The sequence below is a fragment of the Schistocerca piceifrons genome, chromosome 7 (genome assembly GCF_021461385.2).
Source record: "Schistocerca piceifrons isolate TAMUIC-IGC-003096 chromosome 7, iqSchPice1.1, whole genome shotgun sequence".
Classification (NCBI taxonomy): Eukaryota; Metazoa; Arthropoda; class Insecta; order Orthoptera; family Acrididae; genus Schistocerca; species Schistocerca piceifrons.
The window spans coordinates 358,361,728-358,387,052 of record NC_060144.1 but is presented as its reverse complement, the minus strand read 5'-3'; the positions used below and the strand labels follow the sequence as shown (position 1 = coordinate 358,387,052).

Below are 25,325 nucleotides of genomic sequence, written 5' to 3'. Positions count from 1 at the left end.
TATGGTCCGATGTACAGAGAGTTATATGTTGTCTATAAGGGCCACATTATATTGCGTAGCCACTACCAAAACATTTCGATTTCGTGGAACGACATTGCATTAAAGTTTGCTCATGGTAAACGTACATTACCGTCTCACGTGCACTGCCAATCACAATAAGGCGATGAAACTGTTCTACATCCTCAGGAATCAAGCTAACCGCTTTCATTGCCAGGCAAAAATGTATATCATGGAAGCTACTTTCACCTTGGGGACAGTGCTTCGAATTCTGACGGGAGGATGAGAAATATTAATCACCAATGAGCAGTTGACGGAGGGCGATGTGCTAACTTTCAAATATGGCTAAATTGATTCTGAGTGTCTCGTTGAGCAGAACAGGGGACATCTGAACCCTTATTCCGCACCTTTTTATAAATGACCAGTAATAATTTGTTTATGTGTAGTATTGGACAAGGAATATCGGAAAATGTTTAAAGATGTTTCACCTAATGGTTTTCTGGAAAGTGTTTTTTTCTCTGATTTTGCAGATCTTCAAAACTGTGTGTGTATAGTCAAATTTACCAGTACCGATCTGCGCCAGTTCATATCAGCAATGTAATCTGCAATCTGAATTTCTGACTGACAGCAGAGAAAATTCGGTTAAAATTGAACAGATGTGCAAGGCAGTGCAATGAACAGTTAAAGGTCATCCATCCATCGGATGTGAGGCTGCGTATGAGAGAACTGGACTATGTGCCGACACTGTCAGTCTCCCTGTTTCTTCATTTTGAACTGAAGTTCACAACACCCTGACACAGTACTAGAGGTCGCTAACACTAAGTAAGCGATTCACACGGTTAACAAATAACACTGAAGAAAGAGGAAAACTCCTTATCTCTTTGTGTTCCAAGGAAAGTAAAAAAATGAGCAGTAACTTCATCCTTAGAACTAATAGGTAGACATGTGTATGATGTACGCGAACTGGCTATTGTCATACTTAATACTGCTATATTGTTATTTAGTTACGCTTCACATAGGGAGGCCTCAAAAAAAGTTTGTAAATTTGTGGTAAGGTACTATGGGACCAAACTGCTGATGTCAGCGGCCCCTAGGCCTAGACACCACTTAACCTAACTTAAACTTACGATAAAGACAACATATACAGCAATGCCCGAGAGAGGACTCGAGCCTCCGACGGGGGCAGCTGCGTGAACCCTGAAAAGCGCCTTAGACCACGCGGCTACCCAGCGCGGCCGAGATGTCTAGTTCTGTTACATACGTAATATGACGTTTGGTCTCAGTTTTACTTTAACTGGGGACTACATAAAAATGAACTTCGAAAGTTCACCTACATCTTTACCCCGCAACACTTGCACTTCTTCGTTGTCGCTACCATTTTCGTTTTTTCCTGTCGCCGAATTGAGCACGGGAATAGCAACTGTTATTTTCTCAAAAAATGTATGTGAAAGACAATAAATATTTAGCCTACCTCTTCTTGGAATGAACACAAGAACGTTTAACTGTTAAGCTCTGTGTGATATATAACGTCTGTACCGTCCGATATTGGCATTTCATGACATTGGCAAAGGAGCCTCTGCCGAAAATCTTCGCGCTTCCTTCGATATCTCTTTCTCAGCTACTAATCTTCGCTAGTTGTGGTCTTAGACAGGTGAACGGTATTCGAGAATCGGATGTTTCGGGGTTTCTCGTGTACACCCTTTGTGTGTACGTGTGAGGTGGGCAGGGAGGCCTTTGTAAACGGAGACCAAAGTTAGAGTACAGTAAGCAGGTTCAGATGGACTTACGGTGCAATACGTGTGCTTGCATGAAGAGAGTTGCCGAAGGTAGACTTACGTGGAGAGTTTCATAAAACCAATCTTTAGACTGGAGACCAGGAAGATATCTTTCATATAACTCATACACCAACGGAAAAAACGCAATACCAAAAAACAATTAATACAGGGTACCGAAATTTAGGGAATACATTTGTTTTGGTAACTTGTAGGTATAATAATTAGTATCTCAAAACCACAGGTTAATCTAAGTGCAAGAAAAGCCATTGCCAATGTAAAATGCTCGTACTTCAATAACTGGTAAAACCAGCAGAATGTTGAATGAAAAGGTGCAAAAGTACCATGTATTGAGCTGTACAGATGTCGGATGTAAGTTTGAGGGACGGAGTTCCATGCCTGTTGGACTTGTCGGTCAATACATGGACAGTTATCGCTGTTTGTGGAAGGTGCTGGAGTTGGTGACAGGTGACGTACCACACATGCTCGACTGGAGACAGATCTGGTGATCAAGTATACAAAGGCAACACGTCGACGCTCTGTAGATCCTGTTGGGTTACAACAGCGGTATTTGGGCGACCATTATCCTGTTGGGAAACCACCATTGAAATGTTGTTCGTGAATGGCAGCACATCAGGTTGAATCAACAGGCTGACGTACAATTTTGCAGTCAGCTTCCGTGAGGTGACTACAAGAGTGCTCCTGCTGTCATATGAAATGGCATCCTAGACATAACTCCAAGTGTTGGTCCTGTGTGTCTAGCTCGCAGACGAGTTGGTTGCAAGCCTTCAACTGGGCTCCTTCTAATCAACACACGACCAACACTGGTACCAAGACAGAACCAGTTTTCGTCAGGAAACACGACAGACCTCCATACTGCCCTCCAACGAACTATCGTTCGACACCACTGAATACGCAAATGAATGTCATTTACGGACGTGGTTTTGGTTTATTGGAATGCGCACCAGGGGGCGTCTGTCTCGGAGCTGTCCTTAAAGTACCGCTTTGTAACAGATCGTTGTCCAATGAGATGCGAACTGCTACTCAGTTTGCTTCTGCAAATGTAGTACGCTGCTCAAGAGGAATACACCGAACACGCTGGTCTCCCCTCTCGATAGTGCCACATGGCTTTCTGGAGCCCGGTCTTATGGCGAACGTACTTGCACTTGATCACCACTGCCACATATCATGCACAGTGGTAACAGTCCCGCCAAGCCTTTCTTTAATATCGCAGAACGAACATCCGACTTCTCATAGTCCTGCTTCACGATGTCGTTGAAACTCAGTGATGTGTTGATATTGGGGTCTTTGTCTCCTTAAACGTATTCTGACTAGCGTCAACTCACCAATCACGCACAATCTCAGAGATAACTAATGTTCACTACCGTTAGAATGTGTATTTAAAGCAAAACTGACTTGAATCCTCCTAGTAGTGCTACCGGCACTAAATCTGTATGGACGTCATCTTTCAGATGTAGATTTGTATATACACGTCTACCACCTTAAGTTTATGTCGCAAAATTCCTTCTTGGTGCTACAAGTTTTTACTTTCAGCTTATATCTTTGGGTTTTTTCCAAGGAATCTCAGTGTGGCATATGCTTTCTCTATAATAACTTTAATGTAGCTCCGAAGACTACTTCTTTCTTTTCCATTGTGTTTCTACCGTCTAGCGCAGGGTCAAACTTCCCAACCCTTACCAAATTTTATTTTATTAGTTAGCTTCGGTGTCGAATGCCCACACTCTTCAACGTAACCTAAGGGAGTGAACTGTGTAAACTTTGTTGTGCTTGCTATATTTTAACGGCTTGTGTATCGTATTCTTTCACGTGAAATTTGTGAACCAGCCCAGAAGTCAGTCTGGCCGGTGTACCAGTCCACGACCGTTAATCCGCTGCTCGCATCTGCGTGTCGCTCATATGCCTCTCTCGCAAGCAAGCGCGCTCCTCGTTGCATACGCGAGAAGGTAAGTTCCTAATTTTTGACGAATCGTGGAATGTCTACTATACAGGGTCTTTTCACCTATTTATATTTAATTATTTCGAAAATAATTTGCTGAGTATGTATTCCTGGACATCATGTGTGCTGAGTATAAATCAGTTACCCAACACTGACTTTCGAAAAATCGTGCTGGACCTGGACTCGAATCCGGATTTCCTTCGTATCGCAAGCGGTCGTCTTAACCTCTTCGGCCACGTTAACCATTTCATCCTGTCTAATGAACTCATTAGACAGTCTAACGAATGCATGAAGGTATTACGAGCCATACGGAAGTTTGGGGCGGTCCGGGAAGCGTGCACGGATAATTCAGAGCACCAAAACTGAAGAGGATTCATGTCAAATCATGCTCGCCGTTGCAAATTAGAAGCGACTGGATTTGTAGTCCTTCTGTGAGACACTAATGAATTGTCAAACAGAGAATGAGTTTGGAATGAATAGTTTGTAATGACTTAAATAAAATATACAACGACAGCTTCTTGACATCGAATTCATAGAAGCTTTGGAAGTGTGAAACAAACGGAGGCGTGAGCTCCACATTTTACAAAGTGTATTAGAAATATGTGAAGAAAGCAATTCAGAATCACAATACGGATCTGAAGGAGACTGAAGAAAAGCATCTTGGATCTAACGAAGAACAGAGGTTGCACCACCAAAAAATACCTGGCACATAGTGAACAAACTTAGGCAGTTTGGTTATTCCGTATTTTGTACTTCAGTAAGTGCCACAGCGTAAGATAGAATTGGGCTATAGTAACACGAGTGCTGAGAGTCAACTACACAGTAATGTTACAAAATTGTGAGATGTAAGAGGATTTGATTTATAAGACTCTATGTTAGCGTTTTTGCCCTTCACTCCATGTTTTTGTTACAGTAAATATTCTGCAGAATAATCATCTTGAGGTTGAAGCTCTTTTGTCCGTGTTTCGTTTATCTATACAAATGCTTTTGTATGGGGTCAGCCTTTAGCAAAACACAATTTTGTTTTTTATTCAAAACATGTATCACTGCAGTTACAGCATCATCAGTGGGCTTTTATTTTATGCTTGTGAAACATAGAAAATGTTCTTTACCGTTTGTATACATGTAAATGTTGGTTTTAAAAATCGTAATTACAGATTTTTGAAGAACCCAAAAAAAAATGTCTATCCATACCTTTTTACCATTGGTGTGATTTTCCTGATGTATTATGCTTTTATAGTGACTATTTCCTTTCACAATTTTTTATCTGCAACTATATACTACATAATGTAGACAAATTACTTAAGCAAAAATTACGATTTGGAAACTGTTACGGCTATGCCTGAAATTAATTACTTCTGTGTGGAAGTGTGTGTGTGTGTGTGTGTGTGTGTGTGTGTGTGTGTGTGTGTGTATTTACAGTATGTATCACTTACATTTTCTGTTTTTCTTATCTTCTTCACTGTGAAGTTATGTATATTGAGCTGTCACTGTGACTGTTTCACTGTATACTATCTGTAAAGACAAGATGGCGAACAGTGGAACTATTTAAGGCGTTCTTGGCAGTTGTTTTGAATCTTTCAGAAGTGTATGTGCCCTTGTGTGTTCGCACATGCTCACTTGTATGTATGTGTGTGTGTGTGTGTGTGTGTGTGTGTGTGTGTGTGTGCGCGAAGAATGGAGAGAGAGAGGGGGGTGAGAGGTTTGAGGAACTTTCGTTGTTATTACTATTATTTTATTATTTTTCTTTTAGTTTTGTGTGTGCGTATATAAGTATGTTTTGGCGGGGAGGGGGGGGGGCGTAATACAGGTTGGTGTTATCTAGTAGTTCTTTGTTGGCATAAAACAGAGTTCCATTGCACAGAGCTGTGTATTCATTTATTACTTGTTTTCCTTCAACTATGGTGTTTGATATTTGATAATATTCTTCAATTATTAGTTTTGTGGGGGAGGCTTTTGCAGCATTTGAGAATTTTCAGGTCAGTATCGATGTCTGTTGGGCTATATTTCTTGTCCATAAGGTATTCAGCAAATATGGAATGACAGCTGTTACCTTTTAATGCTCTTCTGTGTTCTGTGTATCTGGTATCAAAGTTTCAGCATGTCTGTCCTATATAAACTGATTTGCAGTTCTGACAAGTTAGTTGGTAAATACCAGATGTGTTGTGTTTGTCTGTGCTTGTGTTGGTTGTCCTTAGTTTTCTCTGTGTTGAGTTGTCAAGTTGTGGGATATTGTTCTTTGAGTATATTGCCTATACTGTGGGCTGCTTTGTTGTTGGTGGTGAGAGTAAGCCACTTGTTGTTTTTAACTTTGTTTCAATTTTGTGATTCAGTTTATCCATAGTGCTTCCATCATATCCGTTCTCTACAGCTATTTGTCAGATTGCCTCTAATTCATTGTTATAACTGTTTTCCGTGAGTGGAGATTTGTTCAGTCTGTGTAGCATACGAGTATACTGGAAACCAGATAGTTTGTGTGCAATCAGATGATTAGAATGTTTGTGAATGGCTGTGCTAGTGGTGGTCACTTTCCTGAACATGGAGAATTGATGTTGGTTGTTGTGTCGGTATATTGTGTGGCCAAGGAAATCTAACCTTTTGTCTTTTTATGTTTCTATGGTGAATTATATTTAGGGTGGACTTCGTTTAGTGGAGTTGTTGGATGCGACTGGGTGTTTCATCCAGAAGACAAATATAAAAAGCCATAGTTGAAGGAAAAGAAGTAAACAATGAATACACAGCCCTGTGCAATGGAACTGTGTTCTCAGCACTCAGAGAATTGCTATATAACACCAACTTATAGAACCCCTCCTCCCTACCACCGCCACCACCACACACATACACATAAAGACATATACACACACAAAACTAAAAAAATAAACAAACAAAATAATAATAATAATAATGAAAAATCCTCAAACCCACTCCCTCTCTCTCTGTCTCTCTTTCTCTCTCTCCATTTCTCTCTCTCTCTCTCTCTCTCTCTCACACACACACACACACACACACACACACACACACACATTCACAAAAGGGCACATACACCTCTGAAAGATTCAAAACAATTGCCAGGAACACCTTCAACTGTTCCACTGTCCCCCACCTTGTTGTTACACCTTCAACTCTTCTAGCTCCACCATCTTGTTTGTACAGCTGGTAAACAGTGAAACAGTCACAGTGACAGTTCAATATACAAAACTTCACAGTGAAGAAGATGAGGAAACAAGAAAACGTAAGTGAAACATAATGTAAATAGATACACACAAACACACACACACACAGAAGTAATTAATTTCAGGCTTAGCCATAACAGTTCATTAATTGTAATTTTTGCTTAGATAATTTGTCTACATCAAGTTGTATATGGTTTCAGACGACAAACTGTAAAAGAGAACAGTCACTATAAAAACGTAATACATTAGGAAGACCACACCAATGGTAAAAAGGTATGAATGCATAATTTTTTGTGTTCTTGAAAAATCTGTAATAACGATTTTCAAAACTAATGTTTACATGTACAAAAACAGTGAAGAACATTCTTTACGTTTGTCAGCCATAAAATAAAAGCCCACTGATGATTCTGCAACTGCAGTGAAACGTGTTTGGGATAAAAAACAAAACTGTATTTTGCTAAAGGCTGACCTCATCCAAAAGCATATGTATCATGTAGAATGTTTTAGCATCTTTGTTCATCTACGAAATTACACTCAACCATACTAGAAATCCTTCCAGAAAATACTGGCAGATTGTTTCCATTGTGATTGTTGTGTGGAAGCTTACTCTAAAAGTATCACAAAGGATCTTAATAAACAAATGATCTTTTTTGGAGTTAGCTTTCAGGTATTAATATCAGATACCTTTACAATGTGCTTCATGCATGTACATACAGTGTCTTTTGCTGTACTGGATATAGTAAATGGGTGTACACTGTCGTCAGTATCCATGTTCCTTTCAGGTTGGTTTACAATCTAGCAAAGCAGCATCTGTGGGCTGTTCTTCTTCAGAATTCTTTGTCCCATGTGTTTGTGTGTTAGTTTATCTATGTATACATTTTCAAAAATCAAACTTATTTTCACTCTTGTTAAAGAGATATGGCCATATAGCTCACTCTTACGAAACCACTTGCTGAGCTGCATTTGGTAGCATATGTTCTGCTTCCACATATAATGACAGAAAAAAATCGCAACACCAGGAAAGAGTTGTGCGACATGAACGAAAGTTTCTAGGAGTGTTCCTACATCTGAAAGATGCTGTCTGTTCAAATGTCGCACTAGTCGCATAACAGTGGCGCTAGTAGTGCCACAATGAGAATAGGAATCACGTTTGCTTTAAATGCACGCTGTAACAATCGTGAGTGTTAGTTACCTTTGAGATTGGATTTGCAGAATTGATGTCAGTCAAGATTGTCATTAAGGTGACAAAGACACCATTGTCAGTACCTCGTTGTGTTTGAATGGTGTCGTGTACTAGGGCTACGAGAAGCTGAACATTCCAACCGCAATACTGAAGAAAGACTTGGCAGCAAAGTGCGTACTGTACATGATTGCTGGCAGCGGTGGTCACGGGAATGTACGGTCGCAAGAAGACAGGGCTCCGTACGGCAACGTGGCACTGCCGAGAGGGAAGAGCAACGTGTTCGGCGTTTGCCTTAAGCGTGTCGCACTGCATATTCAGCAGCAATCTGGGCAGCAGGTGGCACTACAGTGAAACAACGGACTGTTACAAATAGGTTACTCCAAGGACAGCTGCGAGCCAGACGCCCTGTAGCGTGCAATCCACTTAACCCAAACCGCCGCCATTTGCTACTTCAGTGGTGTCGAGTGAGAGGTCACTGGAGGGCTGGGTGGAGCTCTGTTGTGTTTTCTGATGAAAGCTGGTCCTGTCTCGATGTCAGCTGATGGCAGTGTGTTGTTTACAAGGAGACCAGTTGAGGGCCTGCGACCAACCAGTCAGCGTGCCAGACACACTGAACCTACAACTGCAGTTATCGTCTGGGATGCGATTTCGTATGACAGCAGGAGCATTCTCGTGGCATTCCAAAGCCCACTCAATGCAAATTTATACGTCAGTCTGTTAATTCTACCGGTTGTGGCGCCATCCATGAATGGCATTCTAGGGGGTGCTTTCCATCTGGATAACGGTCGTCCACATGCAACTGTTGTAACCTAACATGATCTACAGAGTGTTGACATGTATTCATGGCCTACTCGACCACCAGATCTGTCTCCAATTGAGCAAATATTGAAATCCAGCATCATCCACAAACAGCATTAACCGTCCTTGTACTGACCGACCAAGTGCTACTAGCAGGGAACTCTGTCCCACAAACCTAACTCCGGCACCTGTGCCACACAATGCATGCACGTTTGCATGTTTGCATTCTACGTTCTGACGCTTACACCGACTTTTTATGCCTCAATATTTCGCATTTGTAGTGGCTTATCTCGTGCTTACATAAGCCTGTCTTCTTGCAATGTTAATCACTTAAATATGTAGCCTAGACAAATTTATTCCCGAAATTTCATCACTCTGTCAGTGTATAGGTTTCCTACATTCCTTTTTTGCAACGTAATTGTAATTGTGATGTGCGCTGTATTAATTCATGCAATCGGAGGCGTTCTCGCTTCCCACGCCCGGGTTCCCGGGTTCGATTCCCTGCGGAGTCAGGGATTTTCTCTGCCTCGTGATGACTGGGTGTTGTGTGCTGTCCTTAGGTTAGTTAGGTTTCAGTAGTTCTAAGTTCTAGGGGACTGATGACCATAGATGTTAAGTCCCATAGTGCTCAGAGCCATTTGAACCATTTGAATTCATGCAATCAAATTTTGATATTCCAATTTTAAGGTATGTTAGAATTGAGTATATAGAATAATTAGGCTCAGTACTTCACTGTCACCTACTCATGGATTTATTTTTACAAAGAATATAATTAGAACTATATTGCAGGCACTTATTAAAACAAGTTACATTTCAATGAGCTTTGATAGGAACTGTGTGCAAATACGGGTCCAACAAAAAATTTGATATGTCACTAGCTGGTAGTACATCTTATGTAGTACACATTATGTCAAGGAATTTGCAATGCCGGCCGGAGTTGCCGGCGGTTCTAGGCGCTACCGTCTGGAACCGCGAGACCGCTACGGTCGCAGGTTCGAATTCTGTCTCGGGCATGGATGTGTGTGATGTCCGTAGGTTAGTTAGGTTTAAGTAGTTCTAAGTTCTAGGCGACTGATGACCTAAGAAGTTGAGTCCCATAGTGCTCAGAGCCATTTGAACCATTTTTGAATTTGCAATAGCGAATTAATTTCGACGTTATTTGGTATAGCTGTGTGTCGTGAACACTGTCTCCTCTTTCACATATGCATACAAGTATATTTAACAAGTTATATTTGCTTACGGTGAGGGTCAACTGCAGCCCCTACACCAAGCGTTAATGTTGTATAGAACTTCCTGAATTCCGATACACTTTCCAGCATTGAGACTATTCTAAATACTACTGCGTCCTCCAAAAACAAGTACCTACTGACCTTTCGTCCATATCAACTTTGTATTTCGTGTACAATATCGGCGCTATTATACCCCTTTGGATAATCCTTAACTTACCTTGCATGTAGCTATTACAATGGAAAGGTATCAATAATTAATCGGAGTGTGAACGTTAGTACCGCTAGACACTCGGGGCCAATTCCCAATTCGGATTGACAGAGGAGATACCGACGATTGTAAGAATAACGGCACGTTTCATTTTGGGCTCTTTTAGCTAGAGAGCTATACAGATGCTGATCCAACTTGAGAGGCAGGCGTTACAACAGGTGGGTTGCGTGGAACTGAGAGCTTTACAACTTGAATTCGAAAGTGTTAGTTCCAAGAAAAATCAGATAATGTAGTACTTCCACAAACATATCACGAACCGACCACGACTGCAAAATCAGAAATATTAGAACATATATGGAAATTTAGCGACATTCGTTCTTCCATAGAACCATCCTTGAATGAAAAAGAAATTAGTGAAAATTATAGTGGTAACAGAGATATTCTTCGTTTCTCACCATAAAGAGGTTTGTAAAGTACAAACGTAAATGTAACAAGGATAAGAATAAGTGAAATGCCCCAGAGTCTACTCACATTTAGAGCCTTCAGCATCTGCACATCCTCCTTGTACTTGTGGTAAGAATCACAGGCCACGTCCCCATTGTCGCCGTTTGTTCCGTATTCCGGATGCTCGTGAAACATGTGGTCCCAGATATTCTCTCCCTTGCCTAAGTAACATAGAAGCAACATCTTAAATATTGCTACAAGTCACAAGAGAGAATATTTACATTCAGAGGTTGTACGACATGCAGTAGTTATAGGAAGATCACGTGATCAGCCAACTGCTAAATAAATGAGAAGGTCGGAATTAAATGAGAGTGACATTGAGTCATTTTATTTCTGAAAAGCATATAACATTTTCTTTGACTCTTCTTCTTCTCTTCCTAATTTGGATCGTTTACTGCCTATTATGGTGCCCGAACTTTCCATAATTTTTCAATGTGTCCTATTCTTGTGATCCGTATTTCTTTACGTTTACAAGTAATTTTTCAGCATGAGATCTCTGTATATGTTCTCTTTACATTCTCCTACTTTATTCTATCTTTCTATTACGTTGAATGTGTTTCATTCATTTCCGATAGCACCATTTCTGATTGTGTTGTCTTTTTTAAATACATTGTCTCTTTTCATAAACTACATCTGCACACTCTAGACATCAAATTCCCGTTTCTTCTTGACCACCTGCGATTCAGATCAGTATAATACTGTAGATACGGTAATAATTGCACAAAAATTTAGTCACCTATGTGTCAAAGTTTTATGAAATGGTCGGCTGTCAGTGTAATTTCATACATGTATACGCCAGCTGTGGGTATTAAAATTATAGGACCTGCAATTTTATGTGACAGATAGGATGACCATCAGAATGTGTTAGTGTTGTTCACGTGTTAGAACAGTTAACAAGTCTGGTAGAGTATATAAGCGGCGCAGATAGCGGCGGTGATTGAATTATCACTGTGAAGGACTTGGAGAGGCCACATACTGATATGAGATAGCGTTATCAGCAACTGACAGAGTTTAAGAGGGGGCTACATATGGGTCTCCATTTGGCCGGCTGGTCAAGTTACACAGATTTGCGGACATTTGGATGCAACAGTATTCCAGTGTTGGATAGCGTGGGAACACGTGGACAGTCATACTCGTCGTCAAAGCATGTGACCACCCCAAGAGTGGATCGACAGATTGCACAAAGTGCAATGAAGCCCCTTTCAAACTGCTCCTGACATCCAAGGAAAGGAAGTGGACTAGCTGCACCATTCTGTATCATCCTGCACCATTGGTCGGAGACAACCAACAACCAGGCCAGAGAAACATAGTACCGTGCATTGGCTGCCATTAACCAACAACACAAACGGCATCGTTTTGGGTAAAGACATTACTGGGAAGCGTGGACTGCTGATTAATGGGGGCATATTGTGTTCAGCGATCAACTGCTGTTAGGAGTAACCCATGATAATCGTCGGCGAGGCTGTCTGAGACGTGGGGAGAGCTCTCATTCTTCCAGTGTTTTGGGAGAGGCAGAGCTGTGGGTCTCCTAACGTCGAAGGTTGACCAACGGGTGTGAACTGAGGTCACGGCTGATAGTGAACTCTTTAGGCACAGCGGTACGACACAGACATCCTGCGACCTCATGTATTATCTTTCATACAACAGTAATTTGGTGGCATTTTTCGATAGGAAAATGCTCGTCCACACTTGGAATGTGCGATTTTGAGGTACTTCTGTGGCCAGCAAGATCTTCAGATCCGCCCTTGATAGAACATACATGGGACCACCGTTGACGTCAGCCCCATTCCAGTACGACTCTCCAGTATATGAAGGATCAGTTGCAACAGTTGTGGTCCATCATGCCTCAGAGGGGGTATAATGCACTTATGATACCTTCCCCAACGGAAACAGTGCACGCATCAAGCCCAGCAGGGGTGTAATATCATACTGGATAAGCAGACTGCTGCTGTTGCCAACTTCCTTGTAAATTTGACTTGACTTTTTAATCACTGAAGTAACATCAAATAATCTCGCAAATGAAGAACGCTGTGACCGTTAGTGAGGTCGTGCCAGATCTTCTTGGATACTGGCAAACTCTGAATGGTCTACGAAGTGTGATGTGCATATATGCGTCTTGTAGAAACGGTGACACAATCGTCATGTCTTCAGTCTGGCACCGGCGCGGCGGGGGAGCGGAGGGTGGGGGGCACGAAGCAAACACTGATGCATCGCTGTTTCCAGAGGACGTCTTATCAAGGATAACAAGGGCCAGAGTCTCAAGAAAAGGTAGCGACACATCTCGAATGAACACCAGGTAACTTGCAGCACTCAAAAAGTGTGGAAGCAAATAAGTTCCTCTTTGTTGATCACACCCAACACCACCCAAATTTATAAAAATATCGTCCTGGGGATCTGTGTCGAACATGCCTCATAGAATGGCAACATGCAAGACATATTCATTGCAACAGTTGAAAATACCATCAAGTTTGAAGGAAGAGAAATCAATTAAAAAAAAAAAAAAACGATATTCCATGGCTGTCTGTCTCAGTAGTGGAGTGACAGATTGAACATCCTTATGTCTCGTACTCGATGCTCAGTAGATCCAGAAATAATATTCTGTCACTCATCACTTCATTCACTTCTGGATTTTTTTTTCTTTTTGAGGCGGGCTCATCAGTCTCCTCATTGGTTTGATGCGGCCCGCAACGATATCCTATCTCAGAATAGCACTTGCAATCTACGCCCTCTGTTATTTGCTGGATGTATTCCAGTCACTGTCTTCCTCTACAGTTTCCGCCCTCTACAGCTCCCTCTAGTACTATGGAAGACATTCCCCCATGTCGTAGCAGATGCCGTATCATCCTGTCCCTTCTCCTTATCTGTGTTTTCCAGATATTCCTTTCCTTTCCGATTCTGCACAGAACCTCCTCATTGCTTACCTTATCAGTCCACCTAATTTTCAACATTCGTCTGTAGCACCACATCTCAAATGCCTCTCTTCTGTTCCGGTTTTCCCACAGTCCATGTTTCAGTACTATACAACGCTGTACTACAGACGTACATTCTCAGAAATATCTTCCTCATATTAAGGCCGATGTTTGATATTAGTAGACTTCTCTTAGCCAGGAATGCCCTTTTTGCAATTGCTAGTCTGCTTTTGATATCCTCCTTATTTCGTCCTTCACTCGTAATTTTACTGCCTAGGTAGCAGAATTCCTTAACTTCATCTACTTCGTGACCATCAATCCTGAGGTTAAGTTCCTCGCTGTTCTCATTTCTAGTACTTCTCATTACCTCCGCCTTCTTCGATTCACTATCTGCACTCATTAGACTATTCATTCCATTCAGCAGATGATGTAATTCTTCTTCACTTTCACTCAGGATATGAATGTCATTAAAGAATCGTATCACTGATATCGTTTCACCTTGAATTTTAATTCCACCTCGAACATTTTTTTTATTTCCATCATTGCTTCCTCGATGTAGAGATAGAACAGTATGGGCGAAATACTACGTCCTTGTCTTACACCCTTTTTAATACGAGCACTTTTTTCCTGGTCGTCCACTCTTATTGTTCCCTCTTGGCTTTTGTACATATTGTATATGGCCAGTCTCTCCCTATAACGTACCCCTATTTTTCTCAGAATTTCGAAAATCTTGCACAATTTCCCATTGTCGAACGCTTTTTCCGGATCGTCAAATCCTATGAACGTGTCTTGATTTTTCTTTAGTCTTTCTCCCATTATTAGCCGCAACGTCAGAATTGCCTCTCTGGTGCCTTTACCTTCCCTAAAGCCAAACTGTTCGTCATCTAGCGCATCCTCAATTTTCTTTTCCATTCTTCTGTATATTATTATTATAATTATTATGAAAAAGTTTGGTTTGCACCGTGCTCCGGAGTCCACATTGAGCTGTTGTGCCCCCTGTAACTGGCAGGGTATATCACTTCAAAGGCTGGAAGAAACAACCTCGAATAGAGCCATGCCTTCTAAATCACTATCGTGTTGAAACCAAATTTCGAATTACATTTTACTAACTGTTGTATCTACCGCGTACGAGTACTACATTGGATAATACAGTGGCAATATCACTTGACGTCATAGTTCTCACTCATTGTTTCAGATGAGGGTGTAACTGCTGCTCCATCAATACCATCCACAAAGTTAGCTTCTACGATTAGTAATACTTGGGCTGGTAGTAATTGGAAACTTGTGGTAAGGACTATGAGACCAAACTGATGAGGTCCTCGGTCCCTAAGCTATCTCACTACTTAATCTAACTCAAACTAACTCATGCTAACGACAACGCAGATACCCGTGCCCGAGGGAGGACTCGAACCTCCGACGGGACGAGACGGGCGAAACGTGACAAGCCGCCTGAGACCGCACGGCTACCCCGCGCGGCATGGGAAGGTGGGGGGGGGGGGGGGGGGCTCGTAGTCGATTGGTTATCAGCGAATATGCAATATGGACAAAATTGTCCGGACAAGTAATAGTGGACACTAATACTGGGTGTGTTCTTCCTTCGTCTTTATAACGGAATTTACTCTGCTGCTGACACTATCAATATGAACGTCAGTAGGGGCCTCATCTCAAAGGTGTTGCATTTGGCTCGGGTCGGGTCTCCGTGCAGGCAGTGCTTCTCAGGGAACTTATTAACCACAAATCGTTGCCTCAAAGACGCTATTTTCAGACACGCTACACTGTCATACTGATAAAATCGGTTATCCTCTCCACACTGTTCCTCTATGTATGCAGGATACAATGCTGTGAAATGTGTTCATACCCTTCCGCATTTAGTTCTTTTACTAAGTGCAATAAGAGGACCTCACCGCGGTCACTAAAATTATTGCCATACGGTAACACCAACTCCTCCGTGCTGCACTATTGGCACTTTCTCATGATGGTAGGCAACATTCTACAGACATTCGGCAACCCAATCTCTTCCACCGGACTGCTATAGAGTATAAGCTGATTCATCACCCACAATCACTCGTATCCAATCAGCCGCTGTCCAGAGGCGTCCCTCTTTACACCACCTCAAGCGTCTCTTATCACTGACGACAGATACGTTTGTCTTATGAAGAGCTGCTCGACAGTTGCACACTATACATTTAAGTCGCTGCGCACTGTATTTGTGCTAGCTGAATTCCGGTAGCGCTTTGAACCTCACATGTGATTTCTTCGGCTGACTTCAACCAATTTTTTTCTCAACAACGTTCCGCAGTCCTTCACCTTCCCTGTCCGTCGTGAAATGAGGTCTCCCTGGTCTTGGTTTAGATGTGGTTGTTTCTTCGCGATTCCACTTCACAGTCACAAAACCAACAATCGGTATGGCACCTTTAGAATGTTAAAATATCTCTGACCATCATAAGACTCCGCTTCAATCATGCCTCTTTCCCACAACATCTACGTCGGATCAACGTTTACAGTTCACCAGCATGTCAGTGTGATCCTGAGTCGGAAGCTGATGTCAACCACATCTTATTTATGGGCCCCAAATTTGACCGTGAACGGTTGGTGTTTCTGAAGACATTGCTGAGTATGGGCTGCCATCTTCCTCAATCAGCTTCTTCTCTTTTGTGTACTAAAGACATTCGTCTATATAAAGTGATAGTTAACTTCATCAAGAGTCCTGGTTATAATCTGTAGGTTTCAATGGTGTGCATAAATTATAAATATGTCTTGCTGATGAAGATATTTCAGAAGTGGTGTGAATTGCAAACCAAGACACTTTTCATTATTTTCCAATTCAATTCAATTCAATTTTTTAAAACATTATGTACAAAACTGTAACAGTTAAGCTTTTCTGTATTTGTTTATTCAATTATGTGTACATTATCGCTATGTGTTGCCGATGGCTAAATTGAGTACACACTCAAAGGCCAAATAAAAAAATAAAAAACAAAAATATATCTGACGGACTTTTACTCAGTTTTCATCCAATGCCTGGTCACATTCGGAAGTCACTGAGCTCTCCTAACCGTCTCATTTTGCCGTTTTTGTATGTCTTCCGAAAATACAGTACCCACGCCTCTTTTTTACTGGCAGGTGCCACATCTAGTGAATACTTCCGCATTACATAGGCGTGTCCGGATAGTCGTGTTCAGATAGTGTAAACTGAAAGAGAACTGACTCCGTGGACACATGATTGGCTTCGGTTTGCCGAGGCATCATCATTTCTCCATTCCTTCGGTTTCCTGACGATTTGAGAGTTCGGCTTTCCTAACCTCAGAAACTCCCACACGAGGTATGCCAGTAGGGTGGGTTAAAGGAGCACGCCACGACTCCCACTGATAGAATTGAATGATGTGACATCATTACCTTCACACTTCGTTTTAGATTAGCATGAAACTGCTGCTCCATCTATACCTTCGACGTTGTTAGCTTCTACGTATGCATTTCTGGAGCAGGCGAAAAGTCGACTATGAACGAATAGTCTCGCACACTACGCATTCACTGAAATCTTTCTATGCAAACCATTTTCTATGGAGACACTTATAGCATGAAAACTCAGTTTCTCGTAAGTTTGTAAGCACTCACTCCATCTTCAGGCCACGAGTGACCTACCGGGACCATCCGACCGCCGTGTCATCCTCAGTCGAGTATGCGGATAGGAGGGGCGTGGATCAGCACACCGCTCTCGCTGTCGTAAGATGTATTGTTGACCAAAGCCGCTACTATTCGGTCGAGTAGCTCCTCAATTGGCATCACGAGGCTGAGTGCAGCCGGAAAAATGACAACAGCGCATGGCGGCCTGGATGGTCACCCATCCAAGTGCCGACCACAGCCGACAGCGCTTAACTTCTGTGATCTCAGCTGAACCAGTGTAACCACTGCGGCAAGGCCGTTGCCCGTAAGTTTGTAAGCATGATACAAAATTCATTCAAATTGGAATGAAGGCTCTGGAAATTCGTTTCTTGGTAAATTTATTCCGATTTTTTGGGCATTAATGGTTCAAATGGCTCTGAGTACTATGGGACTTAACATCTATGGTCATCAGTCCCCTAGAACTTAGAACTACTTAAACCTAACTGACCTAAGGACATCACACAACACCCAGTCATCACGAGGCAGAGAAAATCCCTGACCCCGCCGGGAATCTAACCCGGGAACACGGGCGTGGGAAGCGAGAACGCTACCTCAATACGTCATGTGTAATATAATCGTTTGTGTCTTTTAACTCTGAGGTTTCTAAATAGTAAGTCTAGGTTAACAGACTGGGTCAAACATGCCCACATCGTGTTAAAGGTTAGGCCACGTGATTATCAGAACATGATACGTTTAGGGTGTTCAGCCTTGTTTCCATTTTATGTCCCTTACTAATAGAATGTGCAAAGTAAGTTTGTCTTCTTCTTTCATTCTACCATATACATACGATAATATATCATTCTTATTCTATCATACACTGAAGAGCCAAAGGAACTATTACACCTGCTTCAAATCGTGTAGGACTGCCGCAAGCACGCTGAAGTGCCGCAACACGAGGTAGCATTGACTCGACTAATGTTTGAAGTAATGCTGGAACGAGGGGATGAAGATCTCTTCTGAACAGCGGGTTGCCAGGCATCCCAGATATGCTCAAAAATTTTAATGTCAGGGGAGTTTGGTGGCCAGCGAGGGTGTTTAAGCTGCGAAGAGTGTTCCTGGAGCCACTGTGCAGATGGCTCTGAGCAGTATGGGACTTAACAGCTGTGGTTATCAGTCCCCTAGAACTTAGAACTACTTAAACCTAACTAACCTAAGGACATCACACACATCCATGTCCGAGGCAGGATTCGAATCTGCGACCGTAGCAGTCGCGCGGTTCCGGACTGCGCGCCTAGAACCGCGAGACCACCGCGGCCGGCCACTGTGCAGATAAACGGACTATCGGCACGTGCTGCGCAACTCTATTGTAGACACTGACGAAAACGCAGGAACTGTGTCTATTAAATTAGATTAATACACAGAGATTCAAAAACCTAACCACCAAAGCACTCGGTGAAACTACATAATCCACCCTTGTTAAGGAACTTGTAATATGTCACAAAATCGGATTACTTTCCGACGCAAACGGAAACGCACGGACTGTGGCTCTTAGATATTAAATAAACATTCTGAAACTCAAGAAACTAAGTTAGTGTTCTTGATGGGCATAGTCGGATAGAATTATTATACGATTTAATGGACCTAAAGTTTTCTATATAAGAGGGCATCTTTCCATATAGGCCATATTTCTGGATGTGTTTCCACACATCTTCGCGTCACTTTTATAGCAATGAAGAGATACAACCAGTTCCCCGAAATCTTGTACTTCCGTGTTGCATATTATTCAAGTCATTACATTTCGCTTTTGACTTTGAAGAGGTTTACTAGAACTTGCTGTTTCGTTTGCAGTTCTTTTGTCAGATCTTAACAGGAAGATCCAGGCATTAGGTGACCTTCCCAGCCACATAATGGCGATCGCTGTTGAGTACACTTGCATGTCACTTAAGTACGTGTTAATTGTAGTAGCTCTGATTTATTTATAACCTGTTACTAACAATCAGAAATTTCAGACAGCCAGACCGTCCAATCATGTCCGAAACGTCTCCAAGAATTAACAACTGCTAATCACTTACGGCTCCTGCAAAAAGTATTGGTTGTGCTGAAAACGTGTCGTACCAGAGTTACTTGAATATAAGAATTTCTCTGAAATTCAGTCTCAGGTTTCCTTTTGGTAGAAAATGTTGAAATGGTTTAAAAGCTGAGCCAAAAGTCTTAAAATTGAATACATTACCTATTTTGTGATTCTTTTGTTGTAAAAATATAGTAGTTATACTTTCATTTTCAGATGACGTATGGAAAGAAACTTCGCCTTTATCAAGACTTATCTGTGTGCAGGCTACTTCTCGAAATGAGGACTTTCTCTTAGTAAAGAGTAACCGAGTGCATTTCATTACGTTAAAGTTTTCAGACTGCTGTGCTAATGAAGTTGGAGTTATGCTTTTAAAATGGGCACTCACCATCTTCGTTCCACGCTCCCTCTATCTGGTAGGAAGCCGTTGCACATCCCATAAAGAAGCCATTCGGGAATTTGTTATCTGTCGATTGCGTGGAGCCGACAGCCACCAAAGCTGCAAAGAAGATGGCTGCCAACATTTCGACGGGCACTTATCGCTCACCAGTCTCTGAGGTACTTTATATACGTACTCTGAACTGCTGAGTCACTGAGGCAATTACTGATGTAAACGACTTCTTTTCGTCTTGAAACATCTGAGATAACGGGTAATACTGATGAGATGTGTACTGAACTTCGCCTTGTTCATATAGACGAATTGGTTTTCTGTGATTATAAAATCGTTTGGAAAACTCTGCTCTTGCCTGACGCTCTTGGCCCTATAAAAAAATTCATAGCTGATAAAATTGGAATAGAGTAAGACTGCAGCCCCATTTCGTTCGCAACAGTCTACAGGCACATTTGGTTTGGTTTTTTGGCAGATATTTTCAACCTTTAATTTTTTTTCAGGGATACAGCAGGAGTTAGCCCATGAAAATACTGCTCATCATGCCTTTCATGAAACACTCAGAGACCACGGAAAAGTCTGTTTCTTTCCCATTAGAAACAAAATGATTTTTTAAAGCGGAATTTTCGTGCCCTTTCGACAGAAGAGATTACTGTGGTATATTCACTTAACTGATACGTTCTATTGGTGTCTGTAAACTCTCTGCTTGCTCTACGAGACCATACTTTGCTTTGCTACACAGAATATTCTACAGTTGGTTATTAATTTGATATGAGGCCACTGTTCGCGTATTCTTATATGCTTGTTACAATAACCATTTTTAAGTTCTAAACAATCAATTGTAAACATCATTATCCTACGTGATCGGTTTAATATACTTAGCATTCATTTTGATTAAATATTTACTGATTATTTCTGTTTTGTAAATAAAACCGCCTATTCTTGCTGCGCGTTTCGCCCTTTTTTTTACTCTAAGGCATCTTCAGTGGATTCTAAAACGATACAGTTTGTTATTATATGTGTTACTTTTAGATTATCAAACAGTTCACGAAGTGTTGTTTTATGAAAATAAGTAATTACTTACAATTTATTGGCATCTGCGTTTCCTCCCGTCTGGTCTGGAGGTCGCACTATCACTTCATTCCGAAACATTAGCACAGTTTAATATTGCGTAATGTTTCTTTACGCTGTTCATCATGTTTACCTTTATTTTTATGGAGCACTGTTACTCTTTTGCACTAGTTATAGATATTTGTTCCAACACAGTCAATCGAACAAACTCACTCTTCAGAAAGGGCGCACTTATATTCACATAACATGGATTACTACGGAATACACTTCTACGAAACTAATAAGAAAAATATTAGAACGTATCACAAAACTTGAAGGCTACTAAAAAGAATTTTCGGATCCCGTGAAGCGCGAACCCGTAACACACATTGCGTTACCTTGCGCTTTTTCGTTGCTCCTCATTGCGCTTTACGGACCAGAAGTCCTGTGCGACCGTACTTTGCTTCTCTCCATCTCCTGAAAGCATTAATTGTAGTGTGACAATTATTACAAATTGCACCAAGAAAACTGCCTTGCTTAGTGCGCCGTTGCCTTCAAACGGCATACTTTCACAATACCCAAGTTACAATAATTCTTTAATCACCAATATGACGTTTCCAGATATTTTATTACAACAAATCACACAAATAACGACGGGTTTTCGAGAGATCTTCAATTTGCGGATGCTTATAACCGGCTTATATACATACGGGCTTCAGCTGAAATCCAATGTGCCGGCCAGGGTGGCCGAGCGGTTCTAGGCGCTACAGTCTGGAACTACGCGACCGCTACGGTCGCAGGTTCGAATCCTGCCTCGGGCATGGATGTGTGTGATGTCCTTAGGTTAGTTAAGTTTAAGTAGTCCTAAGTTCTCGGGGACTGATGGCCTTAGAAGTTAAGTCCCATAGCGCTCAGAGCCATTTGAACCTTTTTTTTTTAATCCAATGTGGCGTCTCGCGACTCTGTACTGAAGAGAGATGGCATCGAGAACTACGAGGAAGACAGGCCGCGGCACGTACGTCACGAAGGTAGGCCTGAACTCGTTCGCTCGCTCAGCTCAGCAGACAAAATACGCTCCTAAACCTGTTAACTCGCACCTGGGTGTGTACGTCCTAACGAGAATTGCATCTTGTACACCAATCTGCTGTTATGAAGTCTTACTGATTAACAGTACAACAGCAAAACTTAATTTAAGATCAATAGACAATAAAAATTTTCTATTGCCTTGTTTATATTATTTAGTCTCTTCTGCTCAATAGTCTTCATTTCGTACAAGAAGTGCTGGCTTTTGCAACTGACAATCATTTTGGCTTGGTTTTAACTTTATTGTATCCCATCACAGCCGTAGCAAATTATTAGTAGGTCTTTGGACTTCCGACCATTGTATGACTAATAACAGTAAGACTCCATAATGGCGGATTCCAGTAGAAGATACAATTCTCGTTTGTACGTACACACCTAGTCACTAGTTAACAGGTGTAGAAATGCAATTTGTTTGCTGAGTTGAGCGAGCGAGCGAACTCAGGCCTGAGTTCGTGACGTGCGCGCCGCGTTCTGTCTTTCTCGCATGCCTCGGATGACGTGCCTGTGATACAGGTGGGGTTCTCTCATTTCATTGGTGAACGTTCAAACACACATTTAAAATCTCTATCGTGTTAGTTATTCTCCGGCAGGTTCGGAAATACTTCCCAACGTGCTTCTTACACTCCATGACGTCAGAAGCTCAACACGCTCAACGTTGGAATGCTCGGTCCATGTGGATACGACTTAAATGTTTCACAGTCTCCTCAAAGTTCGTTTTTTGCGTGTAGAAAATTATGGCAGTCTGCTGCGTCCGGCTTCCTTGATTCTGCTGTTCATAGCTCCATCCCGTCAAATGTGTTGAATCATCTGAGAGCACGGAACCAGCACTTGCAGTGGATCATTCTCCGACAGCTACTCCCGTCACTCTCTCTCACACACACACAGGTATTCAGAGACCTATAAACATACCTTACGTAAGCAAGTATCGATAGATATGACTGCATACCAATAGCATCGGTGTCGGCACGAAGTATTCAATAATTTCATATCTTAGGAAATAGCATAGTATCATTATCGCAAGCACTGAACGCTGTCGGTGACAATAATAACAATTCAATACTAGTTTAATGTGAATGAAAACGCATGCAGTGTCTACGTGATGTATAGGAAACACAAGTACAAGACTAAAATCTAAATGCAAGATGAAAACTGTACAAAAAAATTGACTTTTCTGCAACGTAGAGTAATATTTTGTATGTGATCATTAATTGAAATTTTACTTGAAATTTCATTGCCTTCTAAACATCTCTCGAAAGCCGGAGCAACAGGCTTCCGACAGAGAAATAGGATTTCTGGTGTAGCCTTGGACACATCAATACTTATACGTAGATTTTTAGAAAAACAGTGATACAAGTAGACATGACTTTTCGCTACGAAACACGGCATGTGGTATTGACATGGGTGTCGTAGAACTCGTGTTACCAACAGTATAGAGGTATGAATTTCAAATAAGTGTTCTGTACGGCTTAAGTTTTTATTGTTGTTATACTCAAGTTGGTTCATATTAATACACTATGGTTTTCATATTTTATCTTGTATTCTAAATTGGTTTACTGCGTTAAAGTAAGAGATTGTTACCTTTCAGAAAATACAGTCAGTGCCTTGCGACGCCATTGGTATTCATGTAGTTCTTCTGATATCATTGAGCTATGCATACATGTTTAGATCGTAATCGAAGCCGTAACTTGTAAGTGCAGTGTCTACATGCAGTATAATGAAGGTTGATAAAAAGTTACCTAGTCATTTTATGTCTATCTGCGTTATAATTTTAGGTATAGCTATCGTTACTGTCAAGAAGTAGATGCAGTTTAGGAATTCTGTTACATATTCAGCATTATATATTATTCACCCTAATAACCTATGGCGGACGCGGCAAGGAGGATATAAAAGACTCACTAGCATTGTCATAAAGACTGTTTCTGTCCAACAGTAGACTGCTAATATCAATCTTAGGTCTGAATTGACGAAGAAATTTCTGAGAACATACGTTTGGAGGATAGCACTGTATGGTTGCCGTTAACTCTATATATGAATGATCTAGTAGAAAGCGTCGGATGCCATTTAAGGCTATTCCCGGATGATGCAGTTGTCCATACCAAAGTAGAAACGCCAGAAGATAGTAAGAATTTGCAGAACAACCTGCAGAGAATTTATGAATGGTGCAAGCTCTGGCAGTTGAGACAGAACGTAAATAAACCTAACATATTGCGCGTATATAAGGAAAGAAATCCACTACTGTACAGCTACACTGTTAATGACAAACAGCTGGAGACAGCGTCTGTCGTAAAATATCTAGGCGTAACTATGCAGAGGGACCTTAAGTGGAATGACCATGTGATACAGATAGTGGGAAAAGCACACACAAGACTCAGAATCATCGGATGAGTATTAAGGAAATGTAACTCATCCACGAAAGAAGTGGCTTATAAGGCGCGTGTTAACCCTATTCTTGAGTATTATTCATCTATTTAGGATCCCTATCAGGTAGGAATGATGGAGGAGATAGAGAAGATCCACCGAAGGGCGGCACGTTTCGTCACCGGATCGTTTAGCTGGCAAGAGAGCGTTACGGAGCTGCTAAACAAACTCCACTGGCGGACGTTACAGGAGAGGCGTTGTGCATCATGGAGAGATTTGCTATTGACACTTGGGGACAGCACTTTTTCGGAGAAGTCGGACAGCATATTACTTCCCCCCCCCCCCCACATCCATCTCGCGTATTGACCACTAGGAGAAAATTCGAGAAATTAAAGCCAATACAGAGGCTTACTGACAATCATTCTTCCCACGCACTATTCGCGAGTGGAACAGGGTTGGAGGAATCAGATAGTGGTACCGAAAATACCCTCCGCCACACACCATTAGGTGGCTTGCAGAGCACGACGTAGATGTTTCAGTAATTAAAATTGTTTGAATTCACAAACTGCTGTTTCAATAGATTCACAAAAATGTCAATCAAAAAAGTGTTTACATATACATATATATAGGTACCGGTAAATAAAACATTATATTAATTATACAAATTGGAATTCAGTAAATCAGAGTAAACTGAATATATGGTACAGGATCAGGGTTTTACATAAACTGGTATGTTTTACAGAATTTTGTTGTTTGATTATTGTCTCTTTCTGTAGACTTCAATGGTTTTCATTTAATACAATGCTTGTAGACTCGTTGTCGTTATGAGATGGTTATAGAAAGCTCTCACGCAGGGTAGTCGCGCGGTCTAGGGCGCCTTGCACCACGTCGGAAGTTCAAGTCCTCCGTCGGGCATGAGTGTGTGTGTGAGATGATGTTTGGTTTGTGGGGTGCTCAACTGCAATGTCATCAGCGCCTCTACAAAGTCCCAATTTGTCGTAGTACTATTTTTTTGCAGTCTAAACTATGTACTATCACGAATGAT

The 25,325-nt window shown here is 41.6% G+C and overlaps 1 protein-coding gene across 1 annotated transcript in view; it reads right to left on the bottom strand.

The window, feature by feature from the left end:
* Positions 1-19,925, bottom strand: part of LOC124805705 (myrosinase 1-like) — an 85,938-nt gene extending 66,013 nt beyond the window's left edge. The window contains exons 1-2 of the mRNA XM_047266275.1: positions 19,790-19,925; positions 10,849-10,982 (exon numbers count right to left, since the gene is read on the bottom strand). Of these exons, the coding sequence (XP_047122231.1) occupies positions 10,849-10,982; positions 19,790-19,925 (270 nt within the window). The remainder of the gene's footprint in view (positions 1-10,848; positions 10,983-19,789) is intronic.
* Positions 19,926-25,325: the final 5,400 nt, after the last annotated feature.